We start from the raw sequence: 22,699 nt of genomic DNA on the forward strand, positions 1-22,699 counted from the left end.
CAGAAAGGGAACAATTTCAGGTGACCAGAAGAAACTCACCCTACTCCAAACAGGTGTCTCCACCAGATTGAAATCTGTTTACTATATTTGTATCGGGATATCGGTTTGCACCTTGTCGCGTAGCCAACAACTTCATGTGCCGTGGGGCAGCTCACGCAGAGATGGAGGTAAAGACTGAAATTGGATAGGATGGAACAAATGCTGGTAGCAGTCCCCCTATCCCACACAAGGATGGTAGAACTTTCTGTGTCTAAGAAAAGTACCTGGGATTTTGTGTGTGTGACATTTCCAAGCCACTTAGTCTTTTTTTTTTTTTTTTTTTTTTTATGTGTGTGTGTGTGTGTGTGTGTGTGTGTGCGCGCGCGTGTATATGTTTAGAGAGAGAGAGAGAGTGCAAGAGCATGAACAGGGGAGGGTCAGAGAGAGGGGGAGACACAGAATGGGAAGCAGGCTCCAGGCTCCGAGCTGTCAGCACAGAGCCAGACGCGGGGCTCAAACTCATGGACTGCGAGATCATGACCTGAGCCGAAGTCGGACGCTTAACCAGCTGAGCCACCCAGGTGCCCACCACTCAGTTTACATAGGCACGTCCTTGTAGAAAACATACAGAATCACTTTTTAAAAGACTAACATATGATTAATATAATCTCAATGTTAATATTAGTGTTTTATATCCTAATAATTTTAAAAAGCATATGATCCTCTTAAGGATCCAAATACAAGTTTCCCCTCACTATCCAAAAATAGAGTGTTCCTGTGAAACTTTTTGGAAGCCAAACTGGCGTAAAGATGCAATTACTCTTAATTTTTATGGGAAAATTTCTGAGCATTCCCAGACCCCAAAAATAACCTCCATTAGGCTTTTTCTGATGCCTTACGACATATCTTGCTAACGGATGCACAAAATGAATGGAGATAAACCACAGCTGCTCGCACAGGTCAACCCTCTGGCATCTTCGTGCAGAGAATGCTGCGTGCAGTTCGAGGGGGAGGAGTTTGGCGGGACCTTCTTGCTGCTGGGGATGTGCGCTGCCCCTATGAGGGCTCAGCTCACTGCAAAACCAAAGCTGGATTCTGTTTTGACTTTTTGTCTCTTCCCGTGGAAGTGGGCATCCTCTTGGGATTTCTTTCAGTTAGGGAAAACAAGGGCTAATGTTGGTCTTTCCTAAAGGTGGAGCGGCACAAGGTGAACTCTGGAAAAGTGAGGGTGCCTGTGTTTAAAAATCAGAACAGCACATTCTGGGGTCAGATTCTAACTTTGCTCTACTGGTGCGGAAACGAGGGAATGGGCATCTCCAAGGCAGGAAATGGGAGAAAAGAGCCAGGATCAGAGAACTAGAAGAAAGCCAAACTTCAGCTGGACTGGTCAAGGATTTGGGACCCAAGGTTCCAAAGTTAGCAATCGGCCAAGGCAGATTCTAGGTATTCAGGGGCTGGAGCAGGGTGAGCCCTTCATTCATTTTCCCACAAACAATTGCTTAAAACCTACTATGTGCAAGGCACTCTGGATACCATAGAGCAGTGAAGATGACATTCGAACCCATGCACATCTTGAACTCACGGCATTGACAGCAGAAGATCATGGGCCATCAAGAGAGTGTTTTCCTGAGGGTTGAGCCCTTATTGGAGGATGTTGGAAGGTTGCTCGGGGGCGGTGATGCTTATGATGGGAACAGAAGAATGCGGATGAAGAGAGGGGTGGGGGGAAGTTTCCAGACTGAGAGGACAACACGTAGAAGGCCCCCAGGCCAATGGGAACATGGTGTGTGTTTGAGAAACCAAAGGAAAACCAGAGTGACTTCAGTGTTGTGAAAGGAGGAGAAAAGTCATTCAAGACCGTGGAGCCAGGTTGGGTGGGGCCTTCTGAGTCCCTCGGGGATGGGGTTGGGGGGTTAGATGTCATTCCAGGTGAAGGAGAGGCATTGAAGTCTTCTAATTATGTGAGTAACTGGATGGATAGATGTGAAATTTGCTCACTGAATAAGCTGGAGAGGCCACCTTTAATTTTCCTCCTACTGTCCTTCAAGCCCCTCCGTGGACTTCCCTCCGTTCTATCTCTAGATGAATATCAGGCAAGTCCCATAACTTTTCTCTTCGAGGGCAGGTGAATATTTCCTTGGTCTAAAAATGTCTAAGTCAGTCTAAGAATCACGTGACTCTCTTCTTGTCCAGTGTTTTAGGAGAGGTCAAATTCTTACCCATTTTAAATTTGTTTCCCAGCCCCTGTTTGGGCCTGACCTAGACTGGGGAGCTGGGGGAGGTGGGGTATTGTTCATTCTTACTATTTTTCAGCTTCTAGTATCTTCTTCCCTTGAAGCTTATGGTTTCTAGCCCTTCCAGAGTTCGGGGGAGAGAAAGCAGGTGAAATAAAGGGGGAAGAGGCCCTCCTGATGGAGACCTCCAGAGTCCTTTGGAAGGGACAAGGCCACTACTCCACCTGTCCACCCTGCTGGTTCCCTCGACCCCTTGGGCAATCCCCCTGGGAAGGTCTCGTTTCTTCCCCACCCCAACACTAGGCCTGGTCCCCCAGAGATCAGCATCATCTTGATTTCTGCGTGAACATTGACATATTTTTTTCTTTATGGCTTTAACACGTACCCATGCATCAAAACATACTATTTAGTTTTGCTAAATGTATTATTCTTCTGTGACTTGCCTTTTCCATACAGTGATATGCTTTTTAAATTCCTCGGTATTGATGCATCTGTAATTCACTCACATTAATACACCACGATCTATTTGGCAACTCTCCTGTGTTTTCGTGTAATAGTCTTAGTTTGGCTTTTCATTTTTAAGTGTTTGGTCTATCTAGCACCAATGTGTGTCGTGTGAAGTAGGAACTGATTTCTTTCTTTTTTTATACGTATAACCAGCCATCTGTAGAAGTCACTCTTTCCCCCCGCTGATGTGGGCTCCCCCCACCCTGCAACATGTGATGAGTCCATGTGTGAGGGAGTCTGTTTCTGTCTCTCTTCTGCTTCACTGGAGTATTCATGTTCCCTTTGTCACAGTGACTAAAACTCTGTGTAACAACCCCTCCTGGTTTTTCTTGGCCTTTGTTCTTGCTTTAAAATTTTTTTTTCAATGTTTATTTATTTTTGAGAGACAGAGAGTGAGTAGGGAAGGGACAGAGAGAGAAAGGGAGGCACAGAATTCAAAGCAGGCTCCAGGCTCTGAGCTGTCAGCACAGAGCCCAACACGGGGCTTGAACCCACGAACCGCGAGATCATGACCTGAGCCAAAGTCGGACGCCTAAGCAACTGAGCCACCCACGTGCCCCGTCCTTGCATTTAAATGTTACGTTCAGCTTGTCAGGTTCCATTAAGGGAGGGGGAAAAAAAACACCAAAAAACAATAATCTGTTAATAGAAATTACCTCTTGTAGCCAAATTCTGCCTGGTATCTGAGATTCAATCTTGGGTGGAAATTTCCAGCTCTTCTCCTCACAGTGAGATAATGCTTTAAAAAAATTTTTTTAATGTTTATTTATTTTTGAGAAAGAGCATGTGCAAGCAGGGGAGGGGCAGAGAGAGAGGGAGACACAGAATCCCAAGCAGGCTCTGTGCTGTCAGTGCAGAGCCCGATGTGGGGCTTGAACTCACAGACCACAAGACTGAGCCAAAGTCAGATGCTTAACCAACTGAGCCATCCAGGCGCCCCAAGAGACATTCATTTTATGGACAACCAATGTGACACTGGATAAGAATGCAAAAAGAACAGTCTAGTCTTTTCACTAAAAGGTGCTAAGACAGCGGCCTGAGCTGAAATCAAGGGTTGGATGCTTGACTACCTGTACCACCCAGACACCCCTAGATAATTCTACCAGAACTATAGACACAAGACAGCTTCCTGACCCTCTATAATGGGTCGAGTGCTATTATTTTATACTTCTCTCATCCTGATGTGTCCTTGCCTGTGCCCCATGGCTTTTGCTTCCTGTCTCCCAGTAGCTTCAAGCTTTTGCTATATAGGGGGACAGAGGGAGGGGAGGAGGGAGGGAAGCAGGGCTTCAGTGCCAGCACCCTCCAACCACCCCTCCCAGCACTGATCACTTCTTTGGAGGCCAGTGTGCAAAAGTGGTTAATATCTTGCTTCCCATGGCTTGAAATTTTTGCTTCCTATGAAAGAAAGTTTAAGAAAGTGGGTGATGCTTGATGCCTGTTTCCTCCCATCCTCCATGCTGCCTGGACCACCACCAGGGGGTCTCTCTGGTCTATTGCCCTGCTCCTGTCTTTCTCATGAGCCTCTGGGAAAGCCCATGGGAAGGAAGTAACTTGTGAGTTCAAAGGGGACACCCCTTTGAAAGGTACCCTAGCTTCTCCAAACTCATAATGCAAGCATATACTCGGGCTTCCTTTTTTTTTTTTTTTTTTTAACAATTTTAGCCAATTCTTACTTGCTTGTGTTGTGGTCAACACTGGGTCTCTCCCTCCCAGGCTCTTCTATTGGTAAGTCTCTTCCTGTGTTCAGACTCTCCTTGGAATGGCTTATTCTCCTGGATTTAATGTTAGTTGGTCATGTTAGTTGGTGACCTTAGTTCTCTAATGGACTTATGGAGAGTGATGACTTTGTGCTTTATTTCCTTTGTTTTCTTGTTGGATTGATCTTTCTTCCTCTAAAGCAAAGTCAGAAGTCTTATAACTAGGGGTGCCTGGGTGACTCAGTTGATTGTGTGTCTGACTCTTGATTTCAGCTCAGGTCATGATCTCACAGGTTTGTGGGATCAAGCCCCACACTGGGTTCTGCTCTGAGTATGGAGCCTGCTTAAGATTCTCTTTCTAACTCTGCCCCCTCCCCTGCTCACATACTCCTTCCCTCCCTTTCTCTCACTCTCTCTCAAAAAAAAAAAAAAAAAAAAAAAAACCCACTGATTTCTTACCTCTCCCAGAACAGTAGAGCTTAATTACCCCCAACAGCAAACCCTAGACACTTGAGTAAAAGAGACTCGAGTGGAGAAGGGGAGAAAGAGCTTTAAGTCAAAGTGTCTGCCTGGCCATTGGTCATTGACTTCAGAGGCAACGAGGGTCATTTTTTCTCATTAAGAAACTTCACTCTTTTTTTAAATTTTTTTAATGTTTTATTTATTTTCAAGACAGAGAGAGACAGAGCATGAGTGGGGATGGGGCAGAGAGAGAGGGAGACACAGAATCCGAAGCAGGATCCAGGCTCTGAGCTGTCAGCACAGAGGCTAACGCGGGGCTCGAACTCATAGACCGTGAGATCATGACCTGAGCCGAAGTCAGAAGCTCAACCGACTGAGCCACATGGGAGCCCCTAAGAAACTTTACTCTTTAGAGAAGTTTTGGGTCCATAGCAAAACTGAACAGGAAGTGCAGAGTTCTCATACATCCACCCTCCGTACCCACATACACAATCTTCCCCACTGTCAATGTCTTGCACTATGGTGGTACACTTATTACCTACATTGACGTACCATCATCACCCAAAGTCCATAGTTTATATTATGGTTCACTCTCAGTGTTCTATATTCTGTGGGTTTTGACAAATGTATGACATGGACCCACCTTATAGTACCATACAGAGGAGTTTCACTGCCTTAAAAATCCCCTGTGCTCTGCCTATTCATCCCTCGCTCCCAGATAACCCCTAGCAATCACTGGTCTCTTCTCTGTCTTCATAGTCTCGTCTTTCCCAGAATGTCATACAGTTGGAGTCGTTACAGTATGTTGGAATCATAAAATATACAGCCTTTTCTGGTTGGTTTCTTTCACTTAGTAAAAGGCATTTAACTTTCCTTTGTGTCTCTCCGTGCCTTGAGAGCTCATTTCTTCCTAGTGGTGAATAATATCCCATTGTCTGGATGCACCCCAGTTTATTTATCCACTCACCTGCTGAAGGACATCTTGGTTGCTTCTAAGTTTTTGGCAATTATGAACAATAGCTCTTATAAACATCCTTGTTTAGATTTTTGTGTGAGCTTAAGTTTTCAACTCACTTGGATCAATACCAAGAAATGTGATTGCTGGATCACGTGGTAAGAATATGTTTAGTTTTATAAGTAGCTGCCAAACTGTCTTCCAAAGTGTCAGTACCATTCGGCATTGCCCCCAGCAATGAATGAGAGTTCCTGTTGCTCCGTGTTTTTGCAGGCATTCAGTGTTGCCACTGTTTTGTATATTGGCCATTCTAATAGGTGTGGTGGTATCTCATCATTGTTTTAATTTGGATTTCCTGATGATGTATGATGTGGAGTGTCTTTTCATATGCTTATCTGCCATCTGTGTATCTTGTTTGGTGAGGTGTCTGTTCAGTTCATTTGCCCATTTTTAAATTGGGTTGATTTTTTTATTACTGAGTTTTAAGAGTTCTTTATATTGTAGGGGATCAGAATATGCCACCCCAAAATATTCCAGTTTGGCATGAGGATTGTTTCCAGCTGAAGACAATTGAGAAGAAGCAGATACAAGAAAAAAAAAATCTCTGACTTTAAACCCAAGTTGCCCCTTTAATGAAATGCACGTAAGGACGCTGACTCGTAGGGATAGGCATTTCAAGGCATCACACAACTGATAAATGAAAGAGCTTTTATTTCTCCTCTGGTCTTCTAACGAAGAGCATAGATTTTTATCATTTTCCTGAATTCTCATCTTACAAAAAGAAAAAAGAACAAAGAAAAACAGTGAAGCAATTAAGCTCGTGCGTGTGCGCACAAACACACAAAGAAAAAAAAATCTCTGCCCTCTCCCTCCCCACCAGGAAAGGCAAGATGATTCCTAATCTCCAGAGACTCTTTTAAGCCCAGAGGCCAGAGTGGAATCTACATAACCAATCTTACTAAACAAGACTTCTCTTTCCTTAGTTTCCCTCAGAGGCATATTTACTTTTCCAGTTTGGCACTCCTGAAAGCCTAAACCCCTTTTCCTTTGCCTTGTCACTTTTCAGAGAATTTACTGTTCTTTGTTAAAATGCTTTGTAAGCCTCAGGTTCTAACCACCCCTTTGAGTTCCTCATCACTGAAGTTTCTCTAGTGTATAAACATGACACACAGGTTAATAAACTCTATTTGTTGGACGCCCAGGTAGCTCAGTTGGTTAAGCATCCAACTCTTGGTTTCAGCTCAGGTCACGTTCTCACAGTTTGTGAAGCCCCTCGGCGGGGTCCGTGCTCACAGTGCAGAGCCTGCTTGGGATTCTCTCTCTCTCTCTCTCTCTCTCTCTCTTTCTCTCTCTCTCTGCCCCTCCCCCACTTGCTTTCTATCCCTCTCTAAATAAATAAATAGATAGATAAATAAATAAATAAACATTAGAAAAATAAACTCTATTTGTTTTCTTCTTGTAATCTGTCTTTTGTCAGTTTAATTTCCAGGCCCTCAGGTTCAGAATTTAGGGAGGTAGAGGAAAAAAAAAAAAAAGAAAAAAAGGCTTTTTTCCTTCTCTACCGTTCATTTTGGGTAACAGTCCTTTATCAGGTGTGTCTTCTGCAATATTTTCCCCCGGTCTGTGGTTTGTCTTCTAATTCTGTTGACAGTGTCTTTCACAGAACAGATGTTTTTAATTTTAATAAAGTATGGCTTATCAATGTTTTCTTTCATGGATCATAACTTCAGTGTTATATCTAAAAAGTCATCCCCATACCCAAGGTCATGTAGATTTTTCTCCTATGTTAATCTTGTATGAGTTCTATGGTTTTGCATTTTATATTTAAGTCTGTGATCCATTTCAAGTTAATTTTTGCGAAGAGTGTAAAGTCTGTGTCTAGATTTTTTTTTCTTTTGCATGTGGATGTTTCAAGTTAACATTTTTTAAATGGATTTTTTTCCTTGACTGTAAAGTACTTGCTCCTTGCAAATTTCTTAGGAGTCAGATAAACATGAAGAAGCAAATTAGGATCACAACTGTAAACATTTTGATGAGTTAGCAATTAATCCTTTTAAATATGCATTTTTAATTTTTTGCTTACCATTTTTCACCTTGCTTCTTTCATTTATTCTTTGTTTCTTTTCTTCCAAGATTTTATTTAAATTCAAGTTAGTTAACATCCAGTGGAGTATTGTTTTCAGGAATAGAATTTAGTGATTCATCGCTTACATACAACACCCAGTGCTCATCACAACAAGTGCTCCTTAATGCCCATCACCCATCTAGCCCATCTCCCCACCCACCTCCCTCCATCAACTGTCAGTTGGGTCTCTACTGTTAAGAGTGTCTTATGGTTTGCCGCCCTCTCTGTTTTTATCTTATTTTATTTTTCCTTCCCTTCCCATATGTTCACCTGTTTTGTTTCTTAAGTTCCACGTACGAGTGAAATCACTCTGATGGACTTGTTTCATTTAGCATAATACACTCTAGCTCCATCCATGCTGTTGCAAATGGCAAGATTTTATTCTTTTTGATGACTAATAGTTCACTGTATATGTATCCATATATCTATATCTCTATGTGTCTGTATCTACATCTATATCTGTATCATATCTTCTTTATCCATTCATCAGCTTTTGGACATTTGGGCTCTTTCCATCATTTGGCTATTGTTGATAATGCTGCTATAAACACTGGGGTGCCTGTATCCCTTTGCATCTGTATTTTTGTGTCCTTTAGATAAATACCTAGTAGTGTAATTGCTGGGTCATAGAGTAGTTCTATCTCTGACTTTCTGAGGAACCTCAACTGTTTTCCAGAGTGGCTGTACCAGTTTGCATTCCCATCAACAGTGCAAGAGTGTTCCCCTTTCTCCACATCCTTGCCAACATCTGTTGTTTCCTGAGTTGTTAATTTTAACCACTCCGCCTGGTGTGAGGTGGTATCTCATTGTGGTTTTGATTTGTATTTCCCTGGTAATGAGTGATGTTGAGCATTTTTATCATGTGTGTGTTAGCCACCTGGATGTCTTCTTTGGAAAAGTGTCTATTCATGTCTTCTGCCCATTTCTTAACTGGATTTGGCGGCGGGGGGGGGTTGAGTTTGGTAAGTTCTTTATAGATTTTGGATACTAGCCCTTTATCCAATATGTCATTTGCAAATACTTTCTCCCATACCGTAGTCTGCCTTTTAGTTTTGTTGATTGTTGCCTTCTCTGTGCACATGGTTTTTATCTTCATGAAGTCCCAGTAGTTCATTTTTGCTTTTGTTTCCCTTGCCTCCGGAGATGTGTATAGTAAGAAGTTGCTGTGGCTGAGGTCAAAGAAGTTGCTGCCTGTGTTCTTCTGTAGGATTTTGATGGTTTCCTGTCTTACATTTAGGTCTTTCAACCATTTTGAATTTATGTTGTATATGGCGTACCAAAGTGATACAGTTTCATTCTTCTGCATGTCGCTGTCCTGTTTTCCCGACACCATTTGTTGAAGAGACTGTCTTTTTTCCACTGGATATTCTTTCCTGTTTTGTCAAAGATGAGTTGACCATACAATTGTGGGTCCACTTCTCGGTCCTCTACTCTGTTCAATTGATCTATGTATCTGTTTTTGTGCCAGTACCATACTCTTGATGATTACAGCTTTGTAATACAGCTTGACGTTTGGAATTGTGATGACTCCCACTTTGCTTTTCTTTTTCAACATTAGTTTGGCTATTTGGAGTCTTTTGTGGTTCCATACAAATTTTAGGATTGTTCTATCTCTGAAAAAATGCTGGTGTTATTTTGATAGAGGTTGCATGGAATGTGTAGACTGCTTTGGTTGTATAGACATTTTAACAATATTTGTTCTTCTGATCTGAAAGACTACACCAAAAAAATTGCTAGAATGATACATGAATTCAACCAAGTCGTAGGATATAAAAGTCAACGTACAGAAATCTGTTGCATTTCTATGCACCAATAATGAAGCAGCGGAAAGAGAAATCATGGAATCAATCCCATTTATAATTGCACCAAAAGCAGTAAGATGCCAAGGAATAAACCTGACCAAAGAAGTAAAAGATCTATACTCTGAAAACTTTAAAACACTTATGAAAGAAATCGAGGACACAAAGAAATGGAAAAACATTCCACGCTCACGGATCACATTACTTCTTTCATTTAGACATTAGAACATGACCACTTTCCTTATATAAGGAAAAACACTTTCTAAATATGATTTTAATAGTTACATCTATTCTAACTAGATCATGTATTATCATTTACTTAATTCTCTGATTGTTGGTATTTCTTATTTCTAACTTTCATCATAATGCCATGATGAACATCTTTGTGTGGAAAGCTTTTTTTCTTTTTATGCGTTTCAAGTTATTGCCTTAGGATAGAGCCCTGTCAGTAGACTTATGGAATCATAGAGGGGAAATAATGATAGAGCCCTTCATGCACAATGTCAGTCTGCTTTCTGGGAAGCTTGTACTAATTTACAAACCATCAGTAGTGGATGAGTGCCTATCTCCACTCAATTCTTGCCACTCCTGAACCCTGTCATTTAAAAATCTTTGCTGGGGCGCCTGGGTGGCTCAGACAGTTAAGCCTCCGACTTTAGCTCAGGTCATGATCTCCCGGTTTGTGAGTTCGAGGCCCACGCGGGGCTCTGTGCTGACAGCTCGGAGCCTGGAGCCTGCTTCGGATTCTATGTCTTCTCCTGTCTCTGCCCCTCCCCCGCTCATGCTCTGTGTCTCTCTGTCTCTCAATAATAAATAAACATTAACTAAATAAATAATAAAAATCTTTGCTGATCTCTGATGGGTGAAAAACTGTGTCTAGTTGCAGTAGTTGAGATTTCATTGATTGCTAGTGAGGTTGAATAAATGATAATCAAATACTCATTTGTTAGCCATTTTTGATATATTTCTAAACCATATTTTCACAAACTTTCTCATTTAAACCACTGTTTTATCCAGATGGGTTTGATATTTGTTGCTTTGGTCTTTAGGAAAACTGGAACAGCTTATATAAGAGAGATACTACAACATAACCTTACCGAAGGATTTTTGTCCTCTATTATTGTGGAAGTGATAGACCCTTTTGGAATAGAAGAAGTGAACGAGAGCTCTTGTTTGTCTAGTTCCCTTTCCATTACTCAAACTGGCAATGTCACCTATAAACTTACTCTTCAACCGCAAAGTAAGTGTAATAATATAGCACATCTCTGATAGCTTAAAAAAAAAGATGAAGAATTATCTTTTTAGGAGGATTGTTCATGCTTATAAAACAGTATATTTCAAAATTTTGTCCAGTTGACAATCTGCTGAAGTCTACATACTCAGGTTCCTGGAGGAAGTTTTGGTTTCTAATATAACAAACCCTAACTATAACTTCATTAATATTTCACTGATACTAGTGCCTGTCTTTTATGCCTGTAATATTATTGATTTCATCATAAGCAGTATTCAGGAGAAGTAAAAAAAAAAAAAACAAAAAAACAAAAAAACAACAACAACAACAAAAATGGAAATCCAAAAAAAAAAAATTGTTCATGTCGATTTTGCCCTACATACTAAAATAATTTTAAATCACTGTTATGTAGGGTAATTCTTTTCAAAGGATTATACGTGATAGATACACAGCCAAAGTTAGTATAGTTTACTGTAAGGATTTGGATTTTATTGTGAGTCAATGGGGGAGCCATTGGAGGGTTTCATGCAGAAAGTAACATGACTGGACTTAGATTTTAACATGTTCACTTTGGTTCCTGTGTTGAGAATATACTGTGTAGGTGATGGAGAGAGGTTAAGAAGGAAAGGACAAGAGAAATCAGTTTCGAAGTTGAAGTAATCAGGTGAGAGATTATATTAAATTGAAGATGCCTGTTACTCATCCAAGTGGGGAAATGAGGTTCACATTTAGGAAGACAAACGTGGAGTTCAGGAAAGGCATCTGGACTGGAGAGAGAAATTTGAGCCATCAGTACATGTATGATAGTTGATGCTATGCGACCAGATGACGTCACCTGCAAGATGAGTGTAAATACGGAAAGAAAAGGCCTAAGATGCAATCCCTAACATTCCGACAAGGCAGGAAAGGAGACTGGATGGTCTGCTCAAAGAAGAACTAAGAGAAACTGTCTCTCAGAAGCCAGGTGAGGAAGGTCTTTCAAGAAGGAGGTCAGGTCAGAAGAGGAAGGAAAACTCACCAGCAGATCTGTATGAAAGTTACTGACAAAAGCTTTTGTTGGGTGGAGTAGTATAGATGAAAGTCTGGTTGGATTAGATTCTAAACATTAGGGAAGGAGAGGAATTGAAGACAGTGAATGCAGGCAACTGTCCCGAGGAATTTTTTATAAGGGGAGGAGAGAGATTATGTGGCAGTTGAAAGAAAGCTGGGAAAGGATTTTTGTTGGTTTGTTTTAAGTGGGAGAAATTAGAGCATGTGTTCATGGTAAAGAGAGCTATGAGGGTCTCTTCTGACTGCTTTATTTTTTCAGAATGAGGAGAATATTGGTGGTGGTGGTATGTTTCATGACCTATCAAAGACATTTGATTGTGATGACTCCCCTTCCTTGAACCAGCCTTCTTTTGGCTCCCTGCACATCCTCTCTGATGGATTTTCTCCACTGATTTCTTCTTTATCTGCTTGGTGAAATCTTTCTCCCTTTCCATTCCTTATATGGTGGTGTTCCTCACGGTCCTTCCCTAAAGTCTAGTTTCTTTTAAATCTTCATGCTTTTTCTGAACAATTACTCATCTACTCAGCAAATATTTGTTGAGCACCTTCTATGTAATAGGCACACCTTTAGGTACTGGGGAATCACTGGCTATGTTATCCTTCTCTTGTGAAGATTCTAAATCATTAAGGTTCTTGGCATTTCTATAGTAATCAGTTTTTTTGTCACTACTTAGCCCTATGTGTGTATTTTTTTTTCTGATAAGGATTTTATAGAACTAGTTTCATAATAAAGTTAAAGTATAGGTTTGTGCTTGACATATTTGTGATATACTTTCTACAAAGTAATTTGGATTCTGACCTCAAAATCTGGCCAGCGTGTTCTCTGGTTAAGACCATAGTTTAAAAACTCAAATTGTGTTTTCATCAGTTACGTCCACCAGTGTACTTGGAGAACATTTGCTATTTTATTTTATAATAAATGATTCCTGTTTTAGCCTCAGGTACCATTTCTTCATTTCAAGATCTGGATGTGGAGAAGACCGTGGTGATTCCTGGTTACAGCAGTTTCATGATCATAAGCATTTTAGATGATAAGAATGCTTTGGCTATTGCTACCATGCCTGCAAAAGTACTCAACAATATGACCGTCCCCAAAGACTCCTGGTTCCTATACAACTTTGGGCACAGGAATGGACGAATGTGGAAAATATATGCAAAACCATGTAATTACTGGTTTCAACAACATGATGATTCCCTATCCCTCAATGTCCTGAAATACATTGATCTGGGGAAGTCTCATACTTTAAAAGTTAAGGTCATACCTAATACAAAAGGTAAGCTTATTTGTATTGGGAAACATCAAAAGGAAATGTTGTTGTTTTTCTGGAATATATACTCTTTGATATTATTTCTTTTATCTTTGGCTTATGTAGTAACTGGCATTCTGCTAATCACAGTATGAGCTGCTAATGACTGAATGCTTACTGTGTGCGAGGCTCTGTACTAAATTATTTTTGTGTATTTTTACTACTTACAACAATTCTAAAAGGCTAGATTTTAATTCTCATTTACAAATGAGGAAAGTGAGTTAAGTTCCCAGCCCAAATTTACACAGGATTTTAGTTTAGATTTTTGCTGTCCTCTGAAAAGAAAATCTTTTAGTTACTTTGGTGTTGTTGTAATTATTTCAAGTATTTATTTTAAGCCCCCAAAAAGCCTTTTAAAATAGAATTCTATACTTTTCCCTATTTTTCCATGACATTTATTTATTATAAAAGTAATATTAAACTTCCTAAAGATGATGGAGAAATGGCATACTAGAAAAATAAAATAAAAATTTTAGTAAGAAGCTGAGCTAGAAAGAGAGGAGGAAAGATGGAAGGAAGGGAGCAAAAGAGAAAAAAATCTTGTCACCAGAAATGAAGAGGGTACTCAAAGCCAAATAAATTAGCTACTTTGTGGCTCCCTGAAGGATGTGAGACTCAGATATAGGCCATATAGACAGAGGGATGGATTTTAATGCCCAAGCATTAGCAGAATATGCTTTGTGGTAGGAGGTTGGAACCAAGACCATTAAGTAAAGCTAAGAGCTTAAATCATGAAGAGGGGATTAGGAAAACTTTACCAACAAACCAAAGAGGGAGCTCGGGAGGTTATCGTCTCCACAAGACTCAAAGTGGAAAAAAAGGATCTCCTGTAAAAACCCCAACTCCTTAAAAACCCCAAACTCCAAGACTGTATAATCCCCAGAGACTACACACCAGTTGCAGGAATCCCAAGCTGAGAAATAATTATAAGACCTGGGCTCCAAACATAGGCAAGCTTCATAGGAATACTTTCATAACCCAGGGAACATAGACTTCCATGGAAAAATCAATATCCATTGAACATGAATTGAGGAAAAGAATCTTGTTTTATTTTCTTAATGTTTATCTTATTATTTATTTTGAGAGGGAGAGAGAATGTGCAGGAGAGGGGCAGAGAGAGGAAGAGAGAAAGAATTCCAAGCAGGCTCCATGTTTAGCATGGAGCCTGATGCAGGACTCGATCCCACAACCGTGAGATCATGACCTGAACCACTTAACCCACCCAGGCGTCCCAAGGACAAGAATTTTAAAACATGTAAGAAAATGACCTAAATGTAAAAGTCTGCAGGCTCTCTCCAAGAACTTGATATTTAGTCTCTAAGAAGTTGAGATAATAGAAAAATCAGACACAGTAAAACAAGTACATGTAAAACTCTCAAAGAGACAAAAGAAGACCTGAACCATGATGAAAGGACAAAACGCTACTTTTAAAAGGGCTCATTTTGAAAAGCAGAACCAAATACAATTTATACAAATGAAAATTACAGCCTTCGAAAAAAATGGAGGATATCTATTTCTGTTTCAATCAATATTGTGGACTTAAATTTTGTGGAAAGCTTCCTCTTGAAACCCTTAGAATCCTCTCATTGATTATATGACTCATTGTCCATATTTCCTTCAAGTAATTTTAGAGTTTTAATTTTATAGTTTTAACTTTCCAAGTCTTTAATTGATCTAGATTTTGCTTTGGTATATCGTAGGTGGTTAGCCAGTTGTTCGAACATCCCTTCTTGAACAGTGTGTCCTTTCTTAACTGATTTCAAATACAACTTTATCTTGTAAACAATTTATCTATCACTTGGACCATTCTGGGTATTTAAAACTCTGTTCCTTTGTTATCTCTTTGTATTCGGGCACAAATCCTACAGCGTTCTAATTATTGCAGCTTTAAAATATACCAAATTTGTTGTTGAATTATATAGTTTTACTTGTTCAGTTTGATGGAAGCCAATAGTAATCAGCAAATCAACTCAATTGCCTCTTTGTGAAGAAAAGCCTAGTGCATGCTATACAAAGTGTGGGTGTCTTGACGAGCCACATCAGCAGCATCTGGGTACTTGTATGAAGTACAGAGTCTTTTGTGGTTCCACACAAATTTTAGGGTTTTTTGTTCTATTTCTGTGAAAACCCCTATTTTCTCAAATGCTTTTTCTGCATTTATTGAGATGATCAAAGATTTTACCCTTCATTCTGTTAATGTCATACATCACATTAAAGTCCCTAAATAGTAAAGCAGTCTTTGGAAGAACAAAGCTAGGGGGCACCTGGGTGACTCGGTTAAGTGTCTGACTCTTTCGGCTCAGGTCATGATCTCACGGTTTATGGGTTCAAGCCCCATATCGGGCTCTTTACTGACAGCGCGGAGAATGCTTGGGACTCTCTCTCTCTCTCTTTCTCTCTCTGCCCTTCCCTTGCTCTCTCTCTCTCTCAAAATAAATAACAAACAATTTTTTAAAAAAAGAAAGAACAAAGCTGGAGGCATCACACTCCATGATTTCAAACTACATTACAACACTATATTAATCAAAACATATGGTCCTGGCATAAAAGCAGACACATAGGCCAATGGAGAAGAATAGAAAGCCCAGAAATAAACCCATACATATATGGTTAACTAATCTTTGACAAGGGAGGCAAGAACACACAGTGGGATCTATCCTCTGATAGATCCAGTGTTGGGAAAACTTGATCATCATATCCAAAAGAATGAAACTGGTCCCCTATCTTATACCCCTCACAAAAATTAATGAAATGGAATAAAGACTTAAATGTTAAGATCTGAAGCCATAAAACTCCAGAAGAAAAGATAGGGTGAAAGATCCTTGACATTGGTCTTGGCAATGACTTGGATATGACACAAAATTCAAAGGCAGCAAAAACAGCGGTAAACAAGTGGGACTACATCAAACCGAAAAGCTTCTGCACAGCAAAAGAAACCATAAGCAAAATGAAAAGACAACCTACAGAGTGGGTGAAAATATTTGCAAACCATATGTGCAATAAGGGGTTGGGTAATACTTACAATACATAAGGAACTCATACAACTCAATAGCAAAAACAAACAAAACCCTACAAATAATGCAATTTAAAAAATAGGCAAAGAACCTGAATAGACATTTTTCAAGGAAGACATATGAATGACCAACAGATAACGTGAAAAGGTGCTCACCATCACAAATCATTAGGAAAATGCAAATCAAAACCACAGTGAGATATCACCTCACACCTGTTAGAATGACTAGTATCATAACGCCAAGAGCTAGCAAGGACTGCTGAAGATACGGAGAAAAGGGAACCCTCATGCACTGTTGGTGGGAATGTAAACTGGAACAGACACTATGGAAAACAGTATGGGAGTTCCTAAAAAATTAGAAATAGAACTATGATATGATCCAGCATCGCACTTCTGGGTGTCTATCTGAAGGAGATGTAATCAGTATCTCAAAGAGATATCTGCAGTCCCATATTCATTGTGGCATTACAATAGCCAAGATACGGAAACAACCTGAGTGTCGGTTGATGGATGAATGGATAAAGAAAACATGATGTGTGTGTGTGTGATGAATATGGACGATATGCTAAGTGAAATCAGCCACATAGGGATAGACAAGAGCTGTGTTATCTCACTCAGGTGTGGAGTCTAATTTTTAAAAAGTCTAACTCACAGAAATTGAGAGTAGAATGCTGGTTGCCAGGGGTTCAGGAGTAAAAAGAAATGGACAGATGTCAGTAGATACTTCTCACTGTAAAGTGAATCATTGTAAAGTGAGTAAGTTCTGGGGATGTAATACATGACATGGTGACTATAGTTAATAGTACTGCATTATATCCTTGAAATTTTCTAAGAGAGTAGATCTCATATGTTCTCACCACACACACAAAGTAACTGTGAGGTGGTGGGTGTGTAATTAACTTACTGTGATGATCATTTGACAGTGTCTATGTATACACACACACACACACACACACACACACACACATATACATGAAATCATCATATTATACGCTTTAAATATATCCAGTTTTCTTTGTCAGTTATACGTCAATAAAGCTGAGGGGGGTGTGGAGCTTCAGTGCCCTCCACAGACCCCGCTAAATCAGAATCTGCGTGTTAACAGAATACCCGATGATAGTTTAGGAAGCACTGGCCAGATCGCTTTGGTTTAAGGGAAACTGTTGCAGATGAAACATCAGGCTAATCATTTCCTACTTCTCAGCCCTTTCTGATTAGGAAGGATGGAAGTTAGACTACTTGCTCTGCCAAATCTCTTTTTCTATTAAATTTCTCAGTATGGAGTGATTGCAAGGCAGAGACTGGCCTGACGATGTGCCGCGTTAACTGCCTAGTTTTGTCTTGGCAACGGTGGCCGACAGCTCTTTTAACTGAGCATGTATCCTTCAGTTTCTTCCCTGAGCCATCCAGTTCAGTGTGACCGGTACTGTCCAAGTGACCTTTCCATGCATTTGAGAACTTGGCTGAAGAACGAGAAGGGGAGGGGAGCAATATTTCTTTAAGAAAATATTTGCAAAGTTGAATTTTTCTAAGAACCATCAAAGTTAACTCTACATAAATTCCTAACTATATTTGTGGCCATTATGCATCCTTCATAACGGACTCTGCATATGTTCTAGAATCCTGATTAGCCAGTCATTACGAAATTGTTTAAAATTTTCATGATTATGCAGCCCTTGGGTTGCTCAGTTGGTTAAGCGTCCAACTTTTAATTTTGGCTCAGGTCACGACCTCGCGGTTCATGAGTTAGAGCCTCACATGGGGCTCTGCGCTGACAGTGCAGAGCCTGCTTGGGATTCATTCTCTCTCTCTCTCTCTCTCTCTCTCTCTCAATAAATATTTAAAAAAGTAAAAAATAAATTTTTCATGATTTAATTTTTTCTTTTTTATTAATTTCCAGAAGAATTTTACCTGGAGAGATAGATATAAATGTAGATACCCATAGTTAGTAGATACCCTTAGTATAGTTGACACCCAGTGATATAATTTTAACTAATTTTAACCTTTGGCCTTGTTTCCATAGGTGTTCGAACACTTGAAATACCACTACTGAATGTCATTGTTGGAAACCCAAATTTGTTAGAAGTTAAAACTGAAGGCTCTTTCGATGATACTGATAGTTACGTAATGAAAATTTCTGCAGCTAGCAAAGCTTTACGTCAAGTAAGATTTTAGTTACAAAAAAAAATCTATTACTTATGGAAAACTTAGAGTATAAACTAAGAGAAAGAAGAGAAATCAAACATAACCCTATCTACCAAGAATGACTAAGCACTTTTAACATTTGGGAATTAACCAAAGGCATCGTAGCATTACAGAACAGAGGTTGAATGAGTTTTGGAGAAGACTGGCTGGTATAGATCTTCTGGTACTGTCTGTGAACTTGGGAAGGTCACTTTACCATGGCTCAGTATCCTCATCTAGAAAATGGAGATGGTAATGATAATACCTACCTCATAGGGTTGTTTTTGAGAATTAAATGTGATAATTCAAGTAGGACATCTAAAACAATGTCTAGGGGCACCTGGGTGGCTCAGTCGGTTGGGCGTCAGACTTCTGTTCATGACCTCGTGGTTCACAAATTTGAGCCCCACATTGGGCTCTGTGCTGACAGCTCAGAGCCTGGAGCCTGCTTCGGATTCTGTGTCTCCCTCTCTCTCTCTGCCTGTCTCTCTCTCTCTCTCTGTCTCTCAGAAATAAACATTAAAAAAAATTTTTTTAAATAATGTCTGGCATGTAGAAAATCCTCAGTCACTATAAACGAACCGTATTTTTCTTTTCTTTTTTTCCCTAAAACTGGGAGAGCTTTGTACATACACTTTGAACATTTTGCCCCTTCCATTTAACTATATGGTTTAATCCTTTCGAGTTACTAAATATTTTTCTACATATTTCAAAGTTGTTTTTATCATGAAGATTTTTGGATGCAGAAACAAGTAGAATTTCCATGTACTTAATACTCAAACAGTAGTCGAGACATTGCTACTTTTGTTTTATCATCACCCCTTCCCCCCACTCTTTGGATTTTGGTTTATCGTCTGAGATATTTCAGAATGAAAGCAAACATCATGCCATTTCACTTCTTACATGATTCAATACACATGTATAAAAAATGTGACTATCTCTCACATAACTATTATCATGCCATTGTTTTTCCTAAAACTTTTTAAACAATTTTTTGGCATCCTATAAAACCTAGTCCATAATCAAATTTCCCCAATTTTCTTAAAAATATTTTTAGAATTGTTTTGTTTGAATTTGGATCCAAACAAGATTCACACAGCACGTGATTATTTTTCTCTGAAGTGTCTTTTGTTTGAAGGTAGGTACCAGTCCATTTTCTTCCCTTGTCATTGAATCGTAGAAATCAGATCAGTTGTGTTATAGAATGTCCAACATTTTGGATTTTTTTTGTTTGCTTCCTTGTCTCTTATTTAACTTGCATGTCTCCCAACCCTAACCATATTCTCTTTAATGGTAGAACAAACCGTGTTTAGATTCTGGTCCAATGTATTTTGGTAAAACTTTTTAAAAATACATCACGTTTAATGGGTACAGAGTACAGGGACAGAGGTACAGTCTACAACATCACTACAGTTATTAGTATTTCTAGATTTTTAAAATTCCAAAAAGACTTTAAAATTTCAAACGGAATATAGCTAATTTTGTTGAATATTCAAGAAAATGTGTTCAAACACACATATTGTGCATAAATTCCTACTAAAAACATATCTTTGTGAGCTACAGCAATTGCTACATGTATATCTTCTTTTCAAAATGAATACCAGTGGAAGTTATTTTATTCACATCATCCAAGCAAATCCCCAGATGTTCATGAGTGAAGGGGGGGAAGCATCATCAGTCTGAGTAGGGTGTAATAATGGAGTTTATTTCATAAGCTTTCTCATTTCCAGTGTTGCCCACAGCTGTTAGATTGCAATGTACTTCTTCCTGGAAAAGAAAGTGTTTTCTGTTATGATTTATCCTCAAACAATCTTTATGGTCAAACATATCTCTCTATTTCTATTTTCACTCATTTCTTTTCAGATATTCTTAAATTTTTTTAATGTTTATTATTTTTGAGAGAGAGACCACGAGCAGGGAGGGGCAGAGAGAGAAAGAGATGGAGACACAGAATCTGAAACAGGCTCCAGGCTCTGAGCTGTCCGCACAGAGCCCAATGAGAGGCTCAAATTCACAAACAGTGAGATTATGACCTGAGCCCCAGTCGGACATTGAACGGACTGACCACCCAGGCGCCCCTCTCTTTGTATATTCTTTCATTGGTCACTGTGTTAGTTTACTTGGGTTGTCATAACAAAATACCACAGACTAGGAGTCTTAAACCACAGAAATTCATTTTCTCATGGGTGTGGGGGCTGGAATTCCCAGATCAAGATGTCAGCAGGGTTGGTTTCTTCTGAGGCCTCACGCCCTGGCTTGTAGACGGCCGTCTTTTCCTCGCGTCTTTACGCTGTCTCACCTCTGCGTGTGTCTGTGTTCAAATTTCCTCTTGTTATAAAGACAACCATTATATCAAATTAGGGTGCACCCTGATGATCTCAGTTTAACTTAATCCTCTCTGTGAAGGCCCTGTCTCTAAATAACAGCCACGTTCTGAGACACTGGGAGTTAGGGCTTCAACATACAAATTTTGAGTGAACACACTTGAGCCTGTAACAGTTACTTTAAGTGATCTTCATTTACTTGGATATTTCCAGGGTTCAACCTCATTGGCATTAGTTGTCTGGGGAGCATCTACTGAGTGCTTTGTCACAACGGTCGTGCCAACATTGAAAAACAGCTGTAGTTATCTCAAATCCATGCATCATATTCCGAGTAAGCCTATCCCACTGGAAGACTGGACTAGTGGCATTCACAAAGACAGTCAGGGGTTCAATATGATCAAAACTTTGCCGGTAAGAAACCCAAGCACATTGTCGTAAGGGTGCCCATGACATACTACTTTTGTGTGATTGGCTGGCCATCGTGTCCGAACGTTTCTTTCCTAAGATACTCAAAACACTGGTTATTTTTCAAACTTCTTGTCATTTTGAGGATGTGATTATTATTTATTTCTAAAATATAAGAACTTCCTGAAATAATGATGTTTCTTGGTAACTCAGTGCCACCATTTTAAAAATCACTTTATGCTATATTATGGTGGCATAATCTCGGGGATTTTGTAATATACAGTGATTGGTCATTATGTTGACCTGTCCCGGGCTGATAGTTTACTGGTTCCATTGTGATGTAGTTACAGTTTTAATTTGTGCCTTGTCAGTATCTGTGACACCTTAAAATATATATATATATATATATATATATATATATATATATATATAGTTATTATTCTTTGCTAACTATTACTTTTAATTTTCTCTGTGACAAAAAAGCAAATAACCAAACTTGCAGGTTTATTTACTAAAGACATCACTAAGACTTTTTATAAAGTGTTGAAACTTTATTGCATTGGCTTCATGGTAGCTATTTTATCTACTAACATTTTTTTCGCTTATTTACAAGTTGCAAACAGTTCTATTACCATGGGTTGAGGTTGTCGAAATTCCAGAAGAATAATGTGTAAGGAGTGCAGGGGAAGTAGAAATGGACTCTAATACCTGGAACTAAAAATTAAAAAAAAAAAATTGCTTTGAATGTTTTTATGGAAAAGCAAGGTTTTTAAGTTAAAGACTTAGTAAATAACAATGAATTACCTGTTTTCTTTGCTTGGTCACTTACAGGTCAACTACCGGCCTCCATCTAATATGGGGATTGCCATTCCCCTCACAGATAATTTTTACCATGCAGACCCTAGCAAACCCATACCGAGAAATCTATTTCCTAAGTCAAAGGTAAATAATTTTTCACATTTAAACCAGTACTTGTTTGAATTCGAGAACTCATTCAGCGAAATTACAGATGGCCCTAGCTGCAGGGATTAAATGAGAAGGTGTATTCTAAACAATGTTCTACCTGCCCTGATGTGTCAACACTGTTATTATTACTACGACTCCTGCCCTCTTCCTCTTCCTCCTCCTTTAGCCCCGTCTCCTCTCACTGCTATTTCTAGAAGTGGTTTTGGAGCCAAGATGTCTAAGTGGACCCCTTTCTCCTGACTGTTCCCTGGTTCCCATCTGGATTTCCAAGGGGATACGTGGCGTGAGAGTATCTTTTCTCAAAGGAAAGGAGCCCCAGGCCCATTTCATGTCCAGCTTAGTGAAGTGAAGGGTTGTCCTTGAGGAAAGAGGACTGTTTGATCCAACACAGGCACATTTAAAGTGCTGCCAAGGTTCTTCCTAGAGAACAAACACACTCTCTGGAGTGTGGACTGAAC

General features: G+C 39.5%; 1 protein-coding gene across 2 annotated transcripts in view; it reads left to right on the forward strand.

Annotated features, from left to right (window-relative positions):
- CATSPERB (cation channel sperm associated auxiliary subunit beta) overlaps positions 1-22,699 on the forward strand; it is a 108,289-nt gene that overhangs the window by 67,900 nt on the left and 17,690 nt on the right. The window contains exons 18-22 of one of the 2 annotated variants that reach the window (XM_049612309.1): positions 10,811-11,001; positions 12,978-13,316; positions 18,386-18,525; positions 21,084-21,281; positions 22,107-22,217. In XM_049612309.1, coding sequence (XP_049468266.1) covers positions 10,811-11,001; positions 12,978-13,316; positions 18,386-18,525; positions 21,084-21,281; positions 22,107-22,217 — 979 coding nt within the window. The remainder of the gene's footprint in view (positions 1-10,810; positions 11,002-12,977; positions 13,317-18,385; positions 18,526-21,083; positions 21,282-22,106; positions 22,218-22,699) is intronic. The other variant, XM_049612310.1, reaches the window with a different exon arrangement.

This window comes from Panthera uncia (assembly GCF_023721935.1).
Source record: "Panthera uncia isolate 11264 chromosome B3 unlocalized genomic scaffold, Puncia_PCG_1.0 HiC_scaffold_1, whole genome shotgun sequence".
Classification (NCBI taxonomy): Eukaryota; Metazoa; Chordata; class Mammalia; order Carnivora; family Felidae; genus Panthera; species Panthera uncia.